Here is an 18,916-nt window from a genome sequence, read left to right on the forward strand (position 1 = left end):
ACAGTTTCAGAGGTGTGAAAATGAGGCAAGGCACTTCCATTCGATGCTTACCACCCAAATCTCACAACTCCTCCAAACATTAGAAGGATGTAGCATCTTAAGGCCAGGCACTGCAGACAAGCCAACTTGAATCCTCAGGTACTTTGCACGGATCTGTGTGATACGTGCTCATGCAAAACGAAGGGGTGCTTCAGACAGGTGGGACTGTAACTCACCAGCTGCTGAACGACCCTCTCAACCAGGGTTGAAAATGTGATGTCCTCGACCTCTCGGTTGTCGAACACGTATTTGATCAGCTTGGCGATGGTCTCCGTGTCTGTTTCTGACTCAAACTCATAGCCTTTGCTTTCCTGGAATATTTGGTCGAACACAGGGTCAGATGATGCTCGTTGCGAAACACTGGCCTGGCCAGCTTCCTCTCCTCCCGTCTGCCTTGCCCTCAGAGTGACTTAAGGAGCGAGCAAGAAAAATGTGATGTGAAAAAGATGAGGAATGTTTGCCAGAATCACACAGCGCAACACAGCTGAGTCACTCAGAACCCCTGAGATGGCCCCACCTGCGCGGCCTGTCCCTGCCATGTCTCTGGACGTTGCAAAAGCCCAGCAGCCAGAGGGATCGAATGAGCTGCGTCAAATCCACCCACGTCCCAGGCAGCGCCACAGCCTTTTCACCCCCGAAACACTCAACATCTGCCTTCCCACCCCGCATTCCACGCAGTGTGTGAGTCAATAATTTAGTGCAGACACTTTAATAGGAGGAAGTGCGTGTTCTTTCGATTCTGCGGCTCTGTCGTGGCCCTTGTGGGCACGAACGCCCTGCTATCTCCTCCAGCAAGACCAGAGGTGGCGGCTGAGCTGGGGCTGAGGTTTGTGACCAGTGGGTGACGTGGCCAAGAGGTTTGTGACCAGTGGGTGACGTGGCCAAGAGGTTTGTGACCAGTGGGTGACGTGGCCAAGAGTGGCTCTCACTCAGCTCCGCCTTTGCTTCTGGAGTGAAATGAGCTGGCTGGCAGTTTCTGGAGGGACCCACACCACGTGACTTAGACATCACCCCGGAGAAGTTATCTTACCAGAAATTTCCTCAGGTCTTTGTAATTTGTGATGATCCCATTGTGGATGACCACGAATTCTGGAAGAAAAGTTTAGTCAAGAGAGAAAGGCTGTGAAGAACTGAAGTTCAAGTCCAATGTGAAGGGAAATAATTCGGGAGCTTGAAACTCTTAAACGCTGCTCCTGCAGGGATGTCCGTTAAGCAAATGTCACTTACGGTTACTAGTACTGACGTCTGCTACGACCACAATGCCAACCGGAGGAAACACACATTCCTCTTTCAGGAAAAGTCATCCACCAACCTGATCACAGACAGAACCCCACTTGTGGTCTACACTGTCACCAGTAAGCTTTGCTATTTATGTTGATGGGGACGATCAACCCTTCACTACCCAGAAACGGTTCCAGGAATTCCCACTGGCCCAAAGAAGTCACACACGCGTGGCCCACACATGTGCTTCTGTGTGACCATGCTGAATTGTAAAAAGGTTTGAGCTGAGCCCTGGCTGGTGTGGCTCAGTTGGTTGGAGCATTGTTCCGTAAACCGAAAGGTCACAGGTTCGATTCCTAGTGAGGGCACATGCCTGGGGGGCAGGTTCGGTCCCGTCGGAGCGTATGCAAGAGGCAACCAGTTGATATGTCTCTCTCTCTCTCTTTCTTCCTCCCTCCTCCTCTCTCTAAAATCAATACGCATGTCCTCAGGTGAGGATAAAAAAAATTTTTTTTTAAAAAGATTTGATGTGAACAATTTCGAGTTTGTACTTAAAAACCCTGGTTTTCTTAGAGGAAAATCCCCAGCAGTTTTAGCATCCCTGGGCTCCCCCCCACGCCTCGCCTGCAGGGCCACGAGCTCGTCTCTCTGCAGCGTCTGTCTGCCAGGCCTGCACCTCCCCACTCCAGCAGCAAACCACTCCCTTGGGCTGCTCCCCGAACAGGTTGCGGGGGTGGGGGTGGGGGTGGGGCCAGGGTGGTCCCCACAGTTGCCACTGCACACCTCAATACATAGTTGAGGTCAGCCTGAAAGCTTTTCTGGGCGAGTAACCCTTCTCCCCCTTCAGCCTAGATAACGGAAAGACTTTATTATCCCCGAGATTCAGTGATTCCACCGGCATGTGTCCAGATGTTGGGTGTTCACTGTAAATACTGACTATCATTGGTCAGCGAAACTTGGGATCTCCAACTCTAGTTTTTCTTCAGGACAGGACAGGTTCTTCCTGTTATACCTTTTAAAACCTTTTCCTTTATTCCTTTTCTTTATTCGTACCATCATTTCTTCTACATGTCTTTTTACAGCATATTGCTTATTTTTTGTGGGATCACATGAAACAATGAGAGGGCGCGAATAAAAAAAGCCATTTTCAGAAGGTGTGCTCGCCCAGCTCACCTGTGTTACAGCTTTTATGTATTCACTGCTCCGCGCATGCTGGTCCCTCTTGGGGCCCACTGCTGGGCCCCCGCTGCATTAATTGCCTCCAGAGCCACCCCCTCCTCGAGTTGCTCTCATGTCTACTGTGACATTGTTTCTTACACTATTTTCTCAGCGTTCACCTCAATCTAGTGCCTTCTCAGCATTTCCTAGAACTTATGTCTTCTGGGTGAAAACGCCTTTGTGTATTTTCCTTGTGCAATGCCGTTGCTGGGTGTTAGCCTTCCTTAAAAGCATGCTCTCCAGCTATCACTGATGAATTGCTAAAGAAATTTCACTGATCTTTTCTTACTTCCCATGTTGTTTTGTTTTTAGTTACTCATCCTGAGTCAGGGCAGGCATTTCCAAGCTTGGGTGTGGGGGGCTCTCCTGGGAGCTTCCCTGCTCGGTGACGCAGAATCACCGTCTGCACTGGTGTGGGGCTCGCCTCGGCACCTGGGTGGGCTGGGGCACAGGATATCTCGGGGCATGTGGGCCTGGTACAGCGTCTCCTCCGCTGACACTGCTGCCCCAGGGTTTAGCTGGATGTGTGTTCTGGGTCCTGGGCATCCCGGGGTCTGCTGTCTCCCTCCTGGGTGTAGGGTGCCTGCCCCAGTGCTGGGATGCCCTATGGTCCTTCGGACAAGATGCAGGGAAAAGTCCCAGCAAAAGCCTCACTGTCTGAGACTCTGAGCATGCGGATGCACACGCAGCCTGGCCCTTGCACTCTCTCCAGCTGCTCTGCTGAGAGTGGTGCATGGGGTGTCCTGTTTTGCAGAGGAGGCCTTGCTTTCCAAACTGGGCAGGCAGGAGCGGCTCGCTCCGGCGGCCCCACTTCAGGGAGGACTCACCGCAGTGAGTCTTGTGGAACGCTCAGCTAAACGCCTGTAAGAAGCACCCAGGGCTCATCTGATGCATCTGTCCCTGCTCTGACATGGGGCTTGGCAAGAAGCTGCACTATGCCAGGGGGGTCTCAGTGGGCTCCCAGCTGACTCCAGAGACCACTCTCCCTGCTGGACACCCTCCTGCATCACACCCCGCCATGCATCTTTGGGGCTCCTGACCTGACCAGGCCCAACCCAGAATGGGGACCCTCACGAGGGCCCGGGTAGATGGCTCATGCCCTTGCCTGGAGCCCTGGGAGGAGTCAAGGGCTAAGCCCTCTCTGCAGCTCACGGGCCTGCTGTGTCCTATTGCAAGAGGACCGACCACCCTGGGGCTGACCACAGAGCCCCCAGGAGCTGCCACTGGGAGCCCCAGAGCCACCAGTCCACCCCATGAAAGAGGTGGGGTGTGATTAGTGGAACCAGGGCGTGGAGAACTGTCCTGGGGGGTCCAGGCAGGAGATGAGGACCCATGAGCCGGGGCCGGCATACAGGAGTAGCTGGGAGAAATGGGGAGCCCAGAGCCCACCAGAGGGGCTGCCGTGAGCAGTGGCCGTGTCCCGCCCTGTGACGGGCCCACTGTCTGCCAGTGGGTGTGCGAGGGTTTGTGAACCCCCTTACCGTGGCTTCCAGTGTGTCTGGGGAGCCAGGAGTCTGGATGTTCACATACCATTGTTCTCATTTTCACAGAAAGGCAAAGCAAGCTGAGTCAAAGGCTCTGCCGCCGGGCGGAGCTCTGGGGCTGCCACTTGCAGCCTCTGCCTCTCCAAACCTCAGGCCCTCAGCCACTGAGGCCTCAGTGCAGGGGCCAGTTGGGAGCAGGCACCCAGTTAAGCAAGGGGACACTGTCTTCTCCTCACGTGCCCCGACACTTCAGTCCCTAGTTTTGGAGCAGCGAGTCCCGTCACCCCTCGTGTTCCCAAGTCCCCTCGGGCTGGGTTCCGGAGAGCCTACGGAACTCTCAGGAAGTAACTTGTTTTCCTGGGGACCACTAGGGGGCCAGCACACTGCCCCAGGGCCAGGCTGATGTTGCCTTCTGTCTGGGGCTGGTGCCACCAGTTTGGGTCCCAAGGATGATGGAGCACCTGGGAAGCCCCTTGGCAGCGGGCGCGGACCAGCTTGGCATGGGCTGGGACGGGGAGCGAGCTCGGCCTCAGTACGTACCGTTGCCTTTGTCCGATCGCTGTGGGTGGCTGTTGACGGCACTGGGAACCCCATGGGTGGCCCAGCGTGTGTGCGCAATGCCGAAGTGGGTCTCAAACTCCACTTCCAAGTCCATGCTGTCTTGCTCTAGATGAAAAGGAAAGCTGTCTGCCACACTTTCAAAATAAGCACTGACACAGTAGTAACACGTCAAGGTGGTGTCTCTCCACGGAGACACATCAGCACGTCCCACCAGGGAGCTCCGGGGCCCCCACCCTCCCTGGGGTTTCTCTCAGACCCCTGCTGTTCTTTAGGTACTGCTCATCAGCAACCCAACTCACTCCACTGAGTGAATCAACTTACTTTAGGATGAAACACATATATCGCTACAAGTGGAAAAGCCGTATCACTTTCCAGAAAAATTAAATACTTAAGTACCAAATATTTTTTTAAAAACATTTCTTCACGCACCACTCCCTGAACGCAACCATCCCGCACTCTGGGAAACACAGTTCTACACGGCGGGCTCAGCCGTGTGTCTATTCACCCCTGCTCAGCTGGGCCGGCATTTCCCGTTTCAAACACCGTGGGAATGAAGGGTTTCCAAGCGACGCACACGCTGCCCTGACCCGTCGGGTCTCCCACTTACTGTAAAGCTCTTCGTCCAGAGCCTTGACGTTCCCTCTTTTCTTGACCAGCTGGATGCGCCTTTCTCTGACTTCGCTGTTATTTCCGTCGATCGCCACACCTGCAGGTGAACAGGGGTTTCTGCACTGGAGGTGAAGGTTCCTGACTGACTTGGAAAGAGAAGGCTGTGACTGTGGCAGTGCTTAACACCAGCAGGGACTGTGCGCCTGGACCCTGGGCGGCCACTGGGGAGCCGCGGGGACAGGTGCTGCCACACCTGCCACGGAGGGCAGGGTGCACGTGGGGGCCTCCCCTGTCAGAGTCGCACTATCCCCCCCCGCCGGCTGGCCTCCTGGTGAGCACCCACAGGGACGTGGAATGACCCCTGCCTTGCTCCTAAGGTGGCGTCATTAAAAACGAGAAACAGACCAAGTGCCCACCAGCCAGGCCGTGGGGGACGCAACTCCGAGAGGGCCACCCGGTGTGGGGCTGCGCAGCTGCTCAGGAAGATCGTTAGGAGGAGTGTAGGATGACGGAAGGCGTGACACGAGTGGGAAAAAGGAGCAAAAGAACAGAATGCCACAATCGTGATGCAGCGAAATAAAAAACGTCCACACATGACACCTACCCGTCCCTCCCCCCCAGACGACCCCGACCGCGGCAGGAGGGGGACACAAAGGCACCCATGGGGCACGTGGGTTGCCGACTGCTTTTGCCCTGTGTCTTCCTTCGGCTTTTCTACAGTTTTCAGATGCGATGGAAGCATCATTGCCACGGGGAACCTGCAGGGCCTACCTGCCGAGTCGTAGCCTCTGTACTCCAGCCGCTGCAAGCCTTTGATGAGGGTTTCAAAGATCTCCTTCCTGGTCCGGGGGACTCTGTAGTTCATGTAGGCGAAGATTCCTGTCGGAAGAGGGGACACTGAGCGTTTACCAATCAATAGCTGGGTTCCTGTTCGGGAAGGGGTCTGGGCGTGCAGACTCCGGCGGCCCTGCAGGAGGGTGTCCGGGCTGCGGCGCACAGAGGAAGTGCCATGCGCTCCCTGCTTCCGAAAGGCCGCCATCGGCATCCCTTCCCCTGTGATAAAAAGACTCACAGGGGCCGCTTACACAGCAAGTGACAAACCCCCGCCCGTCCCTCGCCTTGCCATTCCACGGAGGAGTTTTCCACGGACGTGCTTGCAGGAGATGAGGCTCTTATGGCAGCAACATTTGTAACGGCAACGACCAGCAAAACCACCCGACCGCCCGTGGGCACCTGGGAGTCCCCCCCACGTGGACTCATGTGCTGGCACAGAAACACCTGGGGAGAGTCGTATGGGGGCCACAGCAGCGTCCTGCGGCAAGTGGGGATGGGCCCTGCGGCCTTTGTCCATTTCCCCCGCAGCCCAGCTGCGTGGATCCAGAAGCACCGCTTTACAACAGCAACAGGAAAGCCCTCTCGGGCCCTGGAGGACCCGTGTCGCTAAGGGAGGTCCACAGCTGGGAAGATTTCGTTTGGCTTTGTTTTCTTTGTTCATATTGCAAAACCGTATTTTCCTAAATGGGAAAACAGCCGTCTTGTGAGTTCTTTCCAAACTCCTGCACTCAGGCCCCTGCCTGAGGCTGCAGGCTTTCGGTCTGTCTCTGTCCTGCCCTGTGAGTGCGCCATCTGGTCATCCCTCTGTCCTCGCACCCTCCCTGCCCCCTCAAAGCTCAGCTCCAGCCGCCCCCCTCCTGGCCTCGCCCAGGGCAGGCTCGTCCAGGCCCAGGCTCTTACATCCAGGGACATCTGTACCCCCCGACAGGGACACGGGCTGGCATTCCTCTCTTCACATTTATCACTGCATCTCAACACATGGCCCTTGTTCAAAGACCTTGAATCTGTAGTCATCAGTGGAGCAACAGTACAGATCATGAAAAAGTTACTGGGCTTCCGGCATATTTGTAGCAACTCATCTTATTGAGAACTCACCCTGTGTCAGGCACTGGACCAAGCGTTCCCACACAGGTGTCAATCAAAGCTCACAGCAGCCTTAGATGTCAGACCTGCTGTCACTCAGAAGCCCGGGAAGCTGTGATTGGGCCAGAGTCAGGAGCAGAACCAAGGGGACCTGACTTAAACATTCCCAGGGCTGGGCAGCACTGCCTAGGGGGTGGGTAGGGTCAAAAGGTTTATTTTTCGAATTTTAGTTCTGGGAAAGAAGATGCCTACCAAGAAGGGCATCTGGTGGCTCGCCTGCAAGCTGCGCTTCAGAGAGAAGCTTGCACTGAACTGCCTGCCTGGCCTGTGCTCCTGCCTTTTGAGCCGGCCCTGATAAAGGAGTACCTGGAATTGTATTTCAACCATAGGACTGAAGCTCTCCCTGTCCAATCAGAGCTGTGCAGCTATACCCCAATTAGCACCTCCAACAACCAATCAGAGTAGTGCCAATCTGACAAGTCAGAGAGTGTTTTTTGGACCAATCAAACTGCAAGGATTTAGAGTCCTCATTTGCATGAGGACAAACCAATCAGAGGCCGGGGCGGAGATTTGTGTCTATACAAGTCAGCTGTCTTCTGGCTCCAAGAGCCCGCTTACCCTTTCCACTGAAGACTTCCTGGCTGGGGCTGAAACACCAAAACATCCCACTGGACCAGAACGGAGCAGACTGGCACAGACTGGCGCACCCTGGTGCGGAGCAGAACACACAGACCAGAGCCCAGCAGAGCCGTCTCGTCAGAGAGGGGCCGGCCCCAGGGCCCCCTCACAGCCCTGCTGCTTCATAATTGAGCGGTGACGCTATGGATTTGTCCCACAACCAAACTGTTTGCACTGAATATAACTTCCTTCTTCTCTGCACTCCAAAGTGGGGATCCTTGCTGGCATTGAATTGATGCCAACGACCATTGATTAACAATTTTTTATTTCATTTAAAAAAAATTTTCCTACACTTTTCTGGGATAACGAAACAAGTCTGACCAAGATTAAAAGCCTGCCAGATATTTGCACCCCAGTGTTCACGGCAGCATTATTCGCCGTAGTCAAGACATTGTAAGTATCTTCTGACAAATGAATCGACAAAGAAAATGAGGTACATATATACAAGGGAATATTATTCAGCCATGAAAAGAAGGAAATCTTGCCATTTTTAACAACATGGATGGACCTGGAGAACATTATGCTAAGTGAAATTAAGTCAGTCAGAAAGGCATTCTATGATTTCATTTATGGGTGGAATCTAAAAAAAATAACGAAACGCCCAGACACAGAGATGAGATGGTTGACTGCCAGAGGTGGGTGTGGGAGGTGGAGAGATTGGGTAAAGGTGGTCGGAAAGCAGAAACTTCCAGTTACAAGATAACTGAGTTCTGGGAATGTGACGTGCAGTATCGTAACTCCAGTTAATACTTCCTTGTACTTTTCCAAGTTGCTAAAAAAGCAGCTCTTAAAAGTTCTCATAATAAGGAAAAAATCTTAACTATGTGAGGTGGTGAATGTTTAAGTGCTCTTACTGTGGGAATCATCTTATCAAATCATCAAATTATTATGCTGCACACCTTGAACTTATACGAGGCTGTGTCACTTCTACCTCAACAAAAATGGAAAAATTTCCTCCAGAGATGGCCCTCAGGAAGGACAGCCCACTTGGGAACATCCGCACACTGAGTACGACTGTGCACAAAACCCCCTGTAACGCCTCCTGTTGATTTAAGGCAATATGGTATACCCGAATGAATGATTAAATTTTAATGAAAGGAATGTGGTATTCCTAAGCCGTAAGTAGGGTCAAGTCCCACGAATAGTTAACTTGCTAAAGTTCGTCTAGACACACGCAGTCAAACATAGGGTATAAAATTAAAGAGCGCTAAAATAGTTTGCATTCTTATGTCCTGTATTTTCACAGCCCTCTCAAGGCACAGAGTTTATATTTAAAAGCATGCAAACTGTGCGTCCTGAGCAGTTACAGGCGGCTTCTGTTGGGAACGGTGAGGGCAGCTGCCAGGCCGCCGTTCCTGGCCTCCTGGCTGCCTGAGCGGGGGCGCCAGGCGCTGAATGGAAGGCTGTGTGCAGTGCGGGCGCTCTCCCAGAACAGCCGCCTGCTCAGCACCCCAGGGGCCGCACCCTCTGCCCTGCACGTCGAACCTGAACGCAGCTGGGGCCAGGAGGTATTGTCACCTCCCTTACAAAAAAAAGATAGTTACCTTTTAATGGAAACATTTAAAAAAATGTTAACAGATTTACTGGGAGATAAAACTCACGTACCATAGCGGTTTCTCATTTAAAGTGCAAAACGCTATGGTTTTAGCCAATTCACAGAGTTGTACGACTATTATTAGCACAATCTATGTTTAGGCGAAACTTTTAGGAGCATTGATTTGTTTCCTTAAAAGTTCACAAAGTTTTAGCCCCCCTGGGGGGACATGATCAAATTCCAGCCACTTGTACAGACCCCCGAGCGCTGGGAGACAGGGAAGGAGGGAGCAACTCAGGTTAATTTCAAAGTCTTTCAAGCGGTGAGTCTTTGCTGGCCCCCTGGAAATTGTTCTAGAATCACACCTGCAGCTCGCGAAGAGGGGCGGGCAGCCACCGCAGAGGGCACAAAGGCCCCCACGCCAAGTCTGGGAAGACTTTCAATCTGAGATGCTTTTACAAGAGTGCTCTGTGGTGCTGCCCTCAGATCCTCCCCCCCCACCCCCCCACCCTAACAATTCCCTCCTGGGCCAGACTTCCCTCTGAACTCACGTCAGGCACGTATTTCTTCAGGGGGTTCTGGCTCTCAGCTCTGGAGCAGCCTCCTTGGTGGGGGATGGGAGCTGCTGCCACAGCCCCCGTGGGCTGGGATGGTTAAAGGTTCCTTGTCCTTGCCCTGTCCTCAGGGTCCCCCCTACATCCACACCCAGCCTGGGGGCCCCCCCCACAGCCGAAAGCGCACTGTTTCGGAGGTTACTGTGGTGAGGGGCTGCCAGGGGCTGCTTTTCAAGGCCTTGGCACAAGGAGGTGTAAATCTACTTTTCAACAGAGCCGGTCTCGCAGGCTGACGTCCGTTCAGTAAGTCCTTTCCCTCGCTAGGCACGGCCTGTCTCCCCTCGCAGCTTGCCCTCTTGACCATCCGTGCTCTCTGCCGAGGTGAAGTGAAGACGTGAGCCTTTCCACTGTGCTCTTGCCATTTTAAAAAATATTAAACTAAAAGCAAGCTGCCTTCCCAGGTCTTTCTCCATGCGATTCACATCAGAATTCCCTGCTGGAATCCCTTCCATCCACAGTATAGGAAAGCTACAACAAGAATCCATTTTTCACCTCTGAGATCAGTAAAGATCAGCTTGACAGTAAGTGAGAGTTTAAATTTGTGCGCCCTCTTGGGAAGGCAATTTGGCTCTCTCTCAAAGTTAAAAGGTGCACATCTGTTGCCCAGAGCAGTTTACTTCCAGGGCTGTCTCCAGCAGATACCTCCACAGAGACACCGGCGTGCTCCCACGAAGGGGGCTGCTGGCTGCTGTTTGTGGTAGCTGAGGCCTGGGGACAGTGTGATCCCTGGCAGGGACCCAGTAAGTGACGGCGCAGCCTCACGCAGGGCCACCGCGGAGCTGGGGCAGGCAGCCCTCGCAGGAACGAGGTGAAGCTGTCCACCCTCTTGGAAAACAAGCCACCTCTCCAGGATGTGTGAAAAGAAAATGCAGACTATACGACCTGTGTGAGTTTTGCGGGGCTGGGTTGGTGGGGGGAGACATGATATTTCTGGGGGGACACTCGAAACACAGGGCTGGTGTTTGCCTCCGAGGAGGGCACTGGTGATAAATAGGGCAGAAGCTTCTCCCACCGCACGTGAGCTCTGCGTGCGGTTGGCCATCCAGCCCGAGCTGACTGCACTGAGTCCCCGGGGCTCCCTAGCCCGGCGCACCTGGAGGACAGCCACCCGAAAGGAGAAAACACAGTCTGAGTACACCTCCCAGTGTGCCAGAGGGTGCGTCCCGGGTCGCCCACCTGTGGGCCTCGTCCCTCAGGCTCACCGGCGTGACAGCTGAAAGTATGGACGCCGGCAGCTCGTGCTAAACACAAGTCACTGAACCCTATGGAGCCTGTGCAAAGCCCGGCTCTAGTGGCCGGGGGACAGTGAGTGCCTGCTGCACAGTGAGGGTCCTGAAGAGGCGCAGGCGGGAGCCTCCCTCTGGGTGGCGTAAGGTGCAAGAGCCGGGGCACTTGACACCAGAAACCTGGAGAGAGGGGCGTCCACTAACACCCAGGGTGAAGGGCAACCATTACAAGCAGCTCTTCTCGGCTTTCTACTGGGGAAATGATGATTACGCCACATGAGTGATTAGGCTGCAGCTCGGTCAAGGTTCACTTATTTGATTTATTGATTATCCTCACCGGAAGACATTTTTTTCATTACTTTGAGAGAGAGAGAGAGAAAAAAAAAACATTGATCGGCTGCCTCTCATATGTGCCCTGATGGGAGAATGAACCTACCACCCAGGCACGTGCCCTAACAGGGGACAGAACCCGCAACCTTCCGGTTTGCAGGACGATGCCCAGGCAACTGAGCCACACCAGCCAGGGCTGGTCAAGATTTAATTCATTCCCAAAACATTTCTGTGGCTCACAAAGGCCTCCTCACCGTGCTAGGGGTTTCAGGTGCAGGGGACCCCGTGGGGTGGGTGGAGAGAGGCCAGCATGCCCAGGAGGCAGAGGGGCTGGTGGCCGAGAGGTGGGGAGGGGCCGAGCTCCTGGTCTGGCTCTGCACACAGGTGGCTCCCACGCATCCTTCGGGTCACCACCCACTGGGCCCACTGCAGGCCGCCCGCACTCCCCCTTTTTAAAAAGCCACAGTGACCCTGCTTGTTGCCGACGTAGCACTTGCTTCCTGGTCTTTTGACTGACTCCCCACTGGACTGGAACCTTCGTAAGGCTGGAACACACCTGTCTGTCTGTCTGTCTGTCTGTCTTATTCATCGCTGTATCCCCAACCTTAGCCCAGAGCCCAGCACAGTTTAGGTGCTCGGTAACTATGTGTGGAGGAATGAATGACGAAGGAAGGACTGGGTGTAGGGGCATCAGAGCGGGTGGCCTCTGAGCCGGGCCTAAGAGCCCCGTCCAGCTGCGCACAGTGGACCTGCTCTCCGGGACCTCAGTACGTGCCAGGCCGGAGGGCTAGAGGTGGGCAGTGCTGAGTCCCCAAGGGTCAGCCCCTCTCACAAGGGCACTGGGGTCACCCCAAGACCCTCAAGCACGAGGTTTATGTCCCCATACTGCCACCATCCTGCCCTTATTCCCTGTGATGACCGCAGGGCCAGAGTGAGGGGACCCTTCTACATCAACCCCCAGAAGAACCCCCGAACTCTGCTTGAGGAGGGCGCAGGGTAAACCACCACCGCCGGCATTTACGGGGCCCACACGCCTTGTCTGACACTCACAGTGCCCTGTGCTGAGCCTGTGACTTGCAGGGACACACAGGACATCGAGTCACCCCAGCCAGTCTGTCTGACTGCAGGTGCCCCCCAATCCCCTGCTCAGACCTGTCTTAAAATCCTGCCCTGAAGGGCGAGGACAGCTGGCCCAGAGGAGACCTGGCCTGAGGGAAGGCACCCACCTGGCTCCTATGGACGACCTCTGACCTCCCAGGGCACCTCCGTCTCCAAGCGGCAGGTCATGACAATGACCTCATCGGAAGAATGCCTGGACAGAGCGAGGGGCGTTGAACTCCTGGAATCTTCTCTACACCCCCTGGGGTGCTCAGGGTGCAATAGCAGGGGAGGTTGATCGGGGCCTGGAGGGTGAGTGAAGAGGTCAAGTTCACATGGGCTGGCTGGGGTCTGCATTATGGACAACACTCTCCACCTCTCTGGGCATTGGCTCTGAATAAAGCGCTGCGTCCACTGTGCGCGGGCGTGGACAGTCCCAGGCGAGAGCCAGCCTGTTCCAGACACAGGATGGGCTGCACTGTGAGTGCTGCACCGCCACCCAGCCAGCGGGGGGCCCTTCCCAGACAGAGGGCGCACCTTCCGCCACCATCCACGGCTTCTCAGAAGTGAAGCACCTCACCCCTGCTTTCCAGTCCAAGAGCCAAGTCTGATGAGATGCTCCCATCGGTCCCAAATTGTACTAGTCACTGCCCAGAGAGAGGAAATGGCCAGTTGGACTTGTGCCTCGTAAAATTCCTGAGTATCTGTGTCTGTGAGTGTGAGGGTGTGAGTGTGTGTGCGAGTGTGGCATGCTGGGCGCAGTGGGGCTGTCTCCTCTTCTATGCAAGGGCCCCAGGAGGGGGAGGCCACTGGGTCAAGCGCAAGGGCTGCAGAGGAGGCCTTGGTGCCCGTCCTCACTCACAGACTGGGGAGGCCACGTTCTTCCTGAAGGAGGGACGATTTCTGCTGCATCCTCTCAAAGGGAGGGCAGAGGTCCTAGCCTGGGGCTCTCACACGCTGGCTCAGCGCCCAGACGGTTGGCCCCTCTGGGGACAGCCTTGTGCTGCCTCAGGCCACCTTGGGACTCCAGGGGTTAACAGTGAGGGCCCCAGGGAATCCCTGAGATCGCAGGAGCTGGCTTCCTGCAGAGAGCACCGGAGGCAAGGCATCTATCTCCTTGTGAATAAAGAAGCTCCTGGTGTTCTGGTCAGGTCAGGGTCTCACCAGCACCAAAGGGGAAGAAACATACACTCCAGATTGTAAGTAAATAAACCGAAGTCTTATTTAAACTGCCAACATTGGGTATAAAAAAAAGCCAGACTTTATTACCTGTGAGAGAAACACTTCTGCTGAAAATGAGAAAGAGGCAGACACTAGGGTTAAATTACTTAATCGTTCCTGCGCTGAGTTAATCTTCGGAATTGTTTCCCAAGAGTATCTGTAGCCTCGAGTTATCTCCCTTCATAAGTGAATGTTACTCAATGTAAACATAATTCCTCAATTTAAAAGCATCCTTTAGTAATGCTACATCATGACACTTCCAGAGGTGTCTCAGAACTTGGGAACCCCAGAGGAGTGAGGCTGATTGCACGGGGGGGTTGGCATGGTGACGGGGTGGAGGATGGCCGCCAGCCGGAGCCCCCGCTCCCTGAGTGCCCATGGGAGTCCCACCACTCGGGGTGGCGGCAGGAGGGAGCTGATAGCATGGCTCTGCCGATGCAACTGTGCACCTCTCTTCCCAACTCCACGCTCAGGGACCTCACACTGACGCCCTGAGATTAGCCGCGGTGACAGCATTTCCGCCACAGAAACTGGCAGACCAGGGAGCCAGTTGCTAAGCATTTACCTGCTGCCCATCACTGAGTAGTGGGCTGTGTCTTGAGTCTCCTAAGGCTTAAAGAGGCACCAAGCCCAGCGACCAGAGCCCAGAGACCGTGCCCCATCCACTCCAGCCCAGGCCCTCCTGAGACACCCTTCCACAAACCCAGCTGCTGCAGGGAGGGCAGGAGCATCACATGGGATGGGGCCCTGGGACAAAGGTGAGCTCTCCCGGAGTCACCTCATCTCCTGGGCTGCGATCTCCTCCGCAGAGCCCCAAGGTGAAACCCTGTGCGCCCCTGACAAGCTGTCCTGAAGACAGCTGCACAAGCAAACAGACCTTGGCGGGGTGGGGGGTCCTGGCCTCTCTCGATTCTGGGCGCAGCCAGGCTTGCTTCCTGCAGGGAAGGGATGAGTGGGAAGGGCACGCACGTGCGTGAAGGGCAAGGTGCAGCGAGAGCCATACGACACGGACTGAAACCATTTGGGCAAACCGGGTGTGTTAGCCAGTGAAGGCCGGGTGTGTAGCGGACACCTAGGTTCACTCTCCGCCTGTGGTGGGTGCAGTCTGAGAGTGCTGCGCCCAGGGCACTGGGGGTGTGTGTGGGGCGGGGGATGCGGGCAACGCCCCTGTGGCCGGGGCTTGAGCGCCTGGGATTGGCAGCACGGCCTGTTCTTGGGAAAGGCACCTGAAAGCGGGAACCCACCTGTCACAGGGTGATTAAGGGCCTCCAAAGGTATCAGGTCCTAATCACTAGAATCTCTGCATGGAATCTTTATATTTTTAAAAGAGGTCCTTATAGACGTGACTAAGATAAGGCTCTTGAGAGGGAAGATGATGCGGAATTTTCTGGGTGGCTCCCAGTGTGGTCACGAGTGTCCGCATGAGAGGGGAGCGGCGCCTGGAAGAGGTGGAAGCGGCAGCGAGGAACCACCGGCCAAGGGCCGCTGGCAACCACCAGCAGCTGGAGAGGCGAGGCACCGATTCCCCACCCCCCACCCCCCCTCCCCCCCAGGCCTCGTGAGCAGGGCGGCGCTGTGGCAGTGGGGTTTCGGCCCAGTGACGCTGATTTCGGAGGCCCCAGCCCCCAGAGCCCGGCGAGAATAAACGCGGGCCGTTTGAAGCCAGCGAGTCTGGGGATTTGGTGCACTGCTGGCGGAACTAGTACACTGCCCACGACAAAGGAGGACGAATTCGAGGCAAAGCCTCTCTGTACCTTTCAGCAAAACCTAAGAATCTCCAATTCTCCATAATCGTCTTTTTTCCCCCCAGCCATAAAGAACAGGCAAGATTTAAGCCTTCGTGGGTCGGATGTGCAGTCCTTTTCGGTCACATGCCCACGTGCACTGCTCCAGGCCCCCGCACCCTGGCACATGCTGTGCCCACCGCCCCGCACGCCTGTCACTCCGCCCTCTGCGGAGCTCATATGTGACCCAGGCCCTGTGGCACTGCCCCAGGGGCCCCTCTGGGCCAAGGCTGGTCAGTGCCCCCAGCCTCCACTGCGCTGGGTCCCAAGCTCAGACTGCACAGGCGCCACCTGCTGGGCGGGGGCTGGGAGAACTGGGGAGCTTGCACCTCTCATCCTACGGGCCACTGTGCACTACTCAGAAATACGGACTCAGGATTGCTCATCTCTGAATTTTTTCAAGAAAAGTAAAAAATTCCACCTACATATGTGAATTTTCCCCGATTTTACAATTTGGTAACTAATGTAAAGAACAAAGTTGAAATCCTGTGCACCGAACAGACATGTCTGCCAGCTGGCCAGGCGCAGGGCTGCCAGCCACAGCTTGTGCCTGAGGTCTGCCCTGTGTAATGGCATTGACCTCAGCAGTCGTCTGGTCTCTGGTCAGCACCTCACCTCCGAACTATCCCTCCACCTACCCGCCCCATATCCAAGGATATACCCACGTGGCCGCAGGGACTGCAAAACACACTAGTGGCTGAGTGAAGAAGGAAGGAGGGAGGGGCAGGAGGGTGACAGGGAGGGACAACAGTAACCTATCTATTGGCAGAAAGTCAGCAAAATGCCAGCAACTCTCCGGTGTCAGCAAAAACACCCATGAGTACCAATGTGCCATCCAGCTAAATGCTCAGTGCCCTGAAACTTTGAGAATCATCTGCTTAGTGTGTGGGGACCAGCCAGTGTTGGGTCCAGCTTCCTGTGGGGGAAGCAGTGAAGACCAGGGAGAGCCAGGGCCCGTCCGATCACGACCAAGGAGGGGCCAGCGGTGGAACACTTGCCGACCCCTGCTGACCCATGCAGGATCGTCCAGGAGATGGCAGATCTCAGCTGGGCCACGGCCAGCCCAGAGAAGACCTCGAACTCCTCCTGCTCAGACACAGGTGTTCACAGACCTCTCTGGACCTCAGTTTCCCCAAATGCAGAATGAAGACAGGCAGCAGTTCATTCAGGTGCACCTTCCAACTACTGCCGTACCTTTGTACTAAACAAACAAACGTTTCTTCTATGCGTGTCTGTAACATTGACTGTATTTTTGAAAACATAAATGAATTCCTTACAAAACAACCATAAAAGGAAACCCGGTATCATTTGCCAAACGTACACAGACCACAATCCAAAGAAACCAGACCAGCATGTTAAATTCTAGATGGCTGCGGCTGTGTGCTTGGCGTGTGCCAGAGAGCTGAAAAAGACACACGAACGCCCAGCTGAGCCTTTCCTGGCTACTGGAAACGGAGCCAACCTCCCGGTCGGGAATTCCACAGCGGCTCCGGGACTTCCCTGAGTGCCACTGGGTGGGGTGTGCCCGTGCCCTGCACCAGTGTGGGACGCAGGGAGTCTGGGCTGTACGCTCATCCTTTCCCCAGGGGACAAAACATGAGTAGCCCTTTAAGAAAACAGAAGGACACTTGTGGACCCTCCTAGTGCACTACTTTGGCTCTAAGACCACCAGTTGGCCCAGGGCCTTGAATGCCACACTGATGAATCCAGTGGGTTTCTGGCAAAACTGCCACCTTTGCCTCGTCTGCTTCCCCAGAACTGCCCACAGACAGCCCTTCCAATCACAAGGATGCTCGGACCCCAGACAGCCTCACTGAGGGCACAGGACTGAGACCAACGCCTGCCCGGGCTGGGCAAGGCTGCACCCCAAAGCCGGCTGCCTGCTCCTTGGTTGGTGGTTCCCTTTTCACTTTTTTTCAGGAGAGCCTGGCCTCAGAAACAAGGTCTGCACAGACTACGGCCCAGGGCTCCCCGTGGGCGCACCCCACCTCGCAGCCCTCGTGAAGCTAGACAGAGGCCTTTCATGGCTTCAAACGTTCCACCAGGTCCTCCAGCCACAGGAGGCTGGAGTGGGTAACTGAATCCTACTCAAGGAAAAAAAAAAAGGCACAGTGACCTTTTGTCCCAGCAGAAGTTCCCAGCTTTCTCCCCAGCCAGCGGAGGCGGCCCAGCCAGGGGAGTAAGGAATTGCAGATGTGCGCGCCGGGCCGCGCCTGCCTTCCCCGCGGCAGGGCTACCTCGCCAGACAGCTGCGGGCCGCCGCGGTATCCGGGCAGCCCAGAGCCCGACCCCGCTCCAGTTCTGGACCCGCCCCCCGGCCCCAAGGCTCGAGGGCAATGCTGCCTCTTCCTTGCGCCTCGACCAGAGGTCGTCGTTCCAGCAAAGAGAGGACAACAAGGAATCAACAGTTCTAGGGACAAGGGTTCATGTTGGGACGTGAGGAGGGCGCGCAGGCCCCTGTGGAGAGCACCAGGGGCTGCTCCTGATGCTGCCGGGAGGGCGCGGGTGGGGGTCATCCCTCCCCCATGGGCGCGGGGCACTGAGAGCCGGTTGGGGCACCCTGCTCCCGGGACTAGCTGGCCGGCTTCGTGGGAGACTTGGAGCAAGGAGAGAAAAGCGCCCTCACTGCGCAGGGGGTGCGGACATCACTGTATTGCAACCGTCCCGTTGCCCGACAGAACCAGTTCCCTCCCCTCTGTGTAGACTCGGCGGGATCGCCTTCACCAAGTGCAAGAGCGGGATTGGGCACTCCCCTCCCCCACCACCCTGGGATATCCACTCCAGGGAACTAGTCCGACCGACGCCCCCAGCCCGCAACGCTTCCCGGTCCCCAGCAACCCAATCTCGAGCTCAGGCGCTGAGAAGCTGGGGCGCCGAAGTCCGCGCCACCGCGGGGAAGTGGCCGCACTCACCACACATGGTGGCAGCTACTGGCGTCCTTCGCAGCTCCGGGTTCCTGCGCTCCGCAAACACTGCGCACTCGGTGCACGCTGTCGCTCGGGGACGCCGGCCTCCGGACCTTAAAGCCCAGAGCCCTCCGCCAGGGGCGGGGCCGAGGCGGGGCTTCCTCCCCTCCCTTCTCCCCACTGGTTGTCGTGACAACGGCCGGGACTGGGCTCTCAGAGTCGAGGAAGCGGGCGAGAGGCGGCTCCAGGCGCCAGTCGGGTCGCGAAAGCGGGCGTCGGGCATCTAGTCCTGAAGCCGGGCTGGGAGGAGGGGGAGGGGACGGCAGATTCGGCCTCAAGCGCGGAGGAGCGCGGGACCTTGGGCAGGTGCTGCTTCTCCGTCTGTGAAAGCGGGTGACAGTGGGACGCGGGCCTGGGACGCGGGGAGGGTTAGGACAGTCTGTAAGGCCCAGAGCACGTTGTCGGGCGGGACTCGC

At 56.0% G+C, this 18,916-nt stretch overlaps 1 protein-coding gene across 1 annotated transcript in view; it reads right to left on the reverse strand.

The window, feature by feature from the left end:
* Window positions 1-18,539, reverse strand: part of GFPT2 (glutamine-fructose-6-phosphate transaminase 2) — a 39,723-nt gene extending 21,184 nt beyond the window's left edge. The window contains exons 1-6 of the mRNA XM_024551261.3: window positions 18,447-18,539; window positions 5,904-6,011; window positions 5,131-5,229; window positions 4,503-4,628; window positions 1,070-1,128; window positions 216-350 (exon numbers count right to left, since the gene is read on the reverse strand). Coding sequence (XP_024407029.2) covers window positions 216-350; window positions 1,070-1,128; window positions 4,503-4,628; window positions 5,131-5,229; window positions 5,904-6,011; window positions 18,447-18,453 — 534 coding nt within the window. The 5' untranslated portion in view covers window positions 18,454-18,539. The remainder of the gene's footprint in view (window positions 1-215; window positions 351-1,069; window positions 1,129-4,502; window positions 4,629-5,130; window positions 5,230-5,903; window positions 6,012-18,446) is intronic.
* Between the last annotated feature and the right edge of the window lie 377 nt (window positions 18,540-18,916).

Source organism: Desmodus rotundus, chromosome 10 (genome assembly GCF_022682495.2).
Source record: "Desmodus rotundus isolate HL8 chromosome 10, HLdesRot8A.1, whole genome shotgun sequence".
Taxonomy (NCBI): Eukaryota; Metazoa; Chordata; class Mammalia; order Chiroptera; family Phyllostomidae; genus Desmodus; species Desmodus rotundus.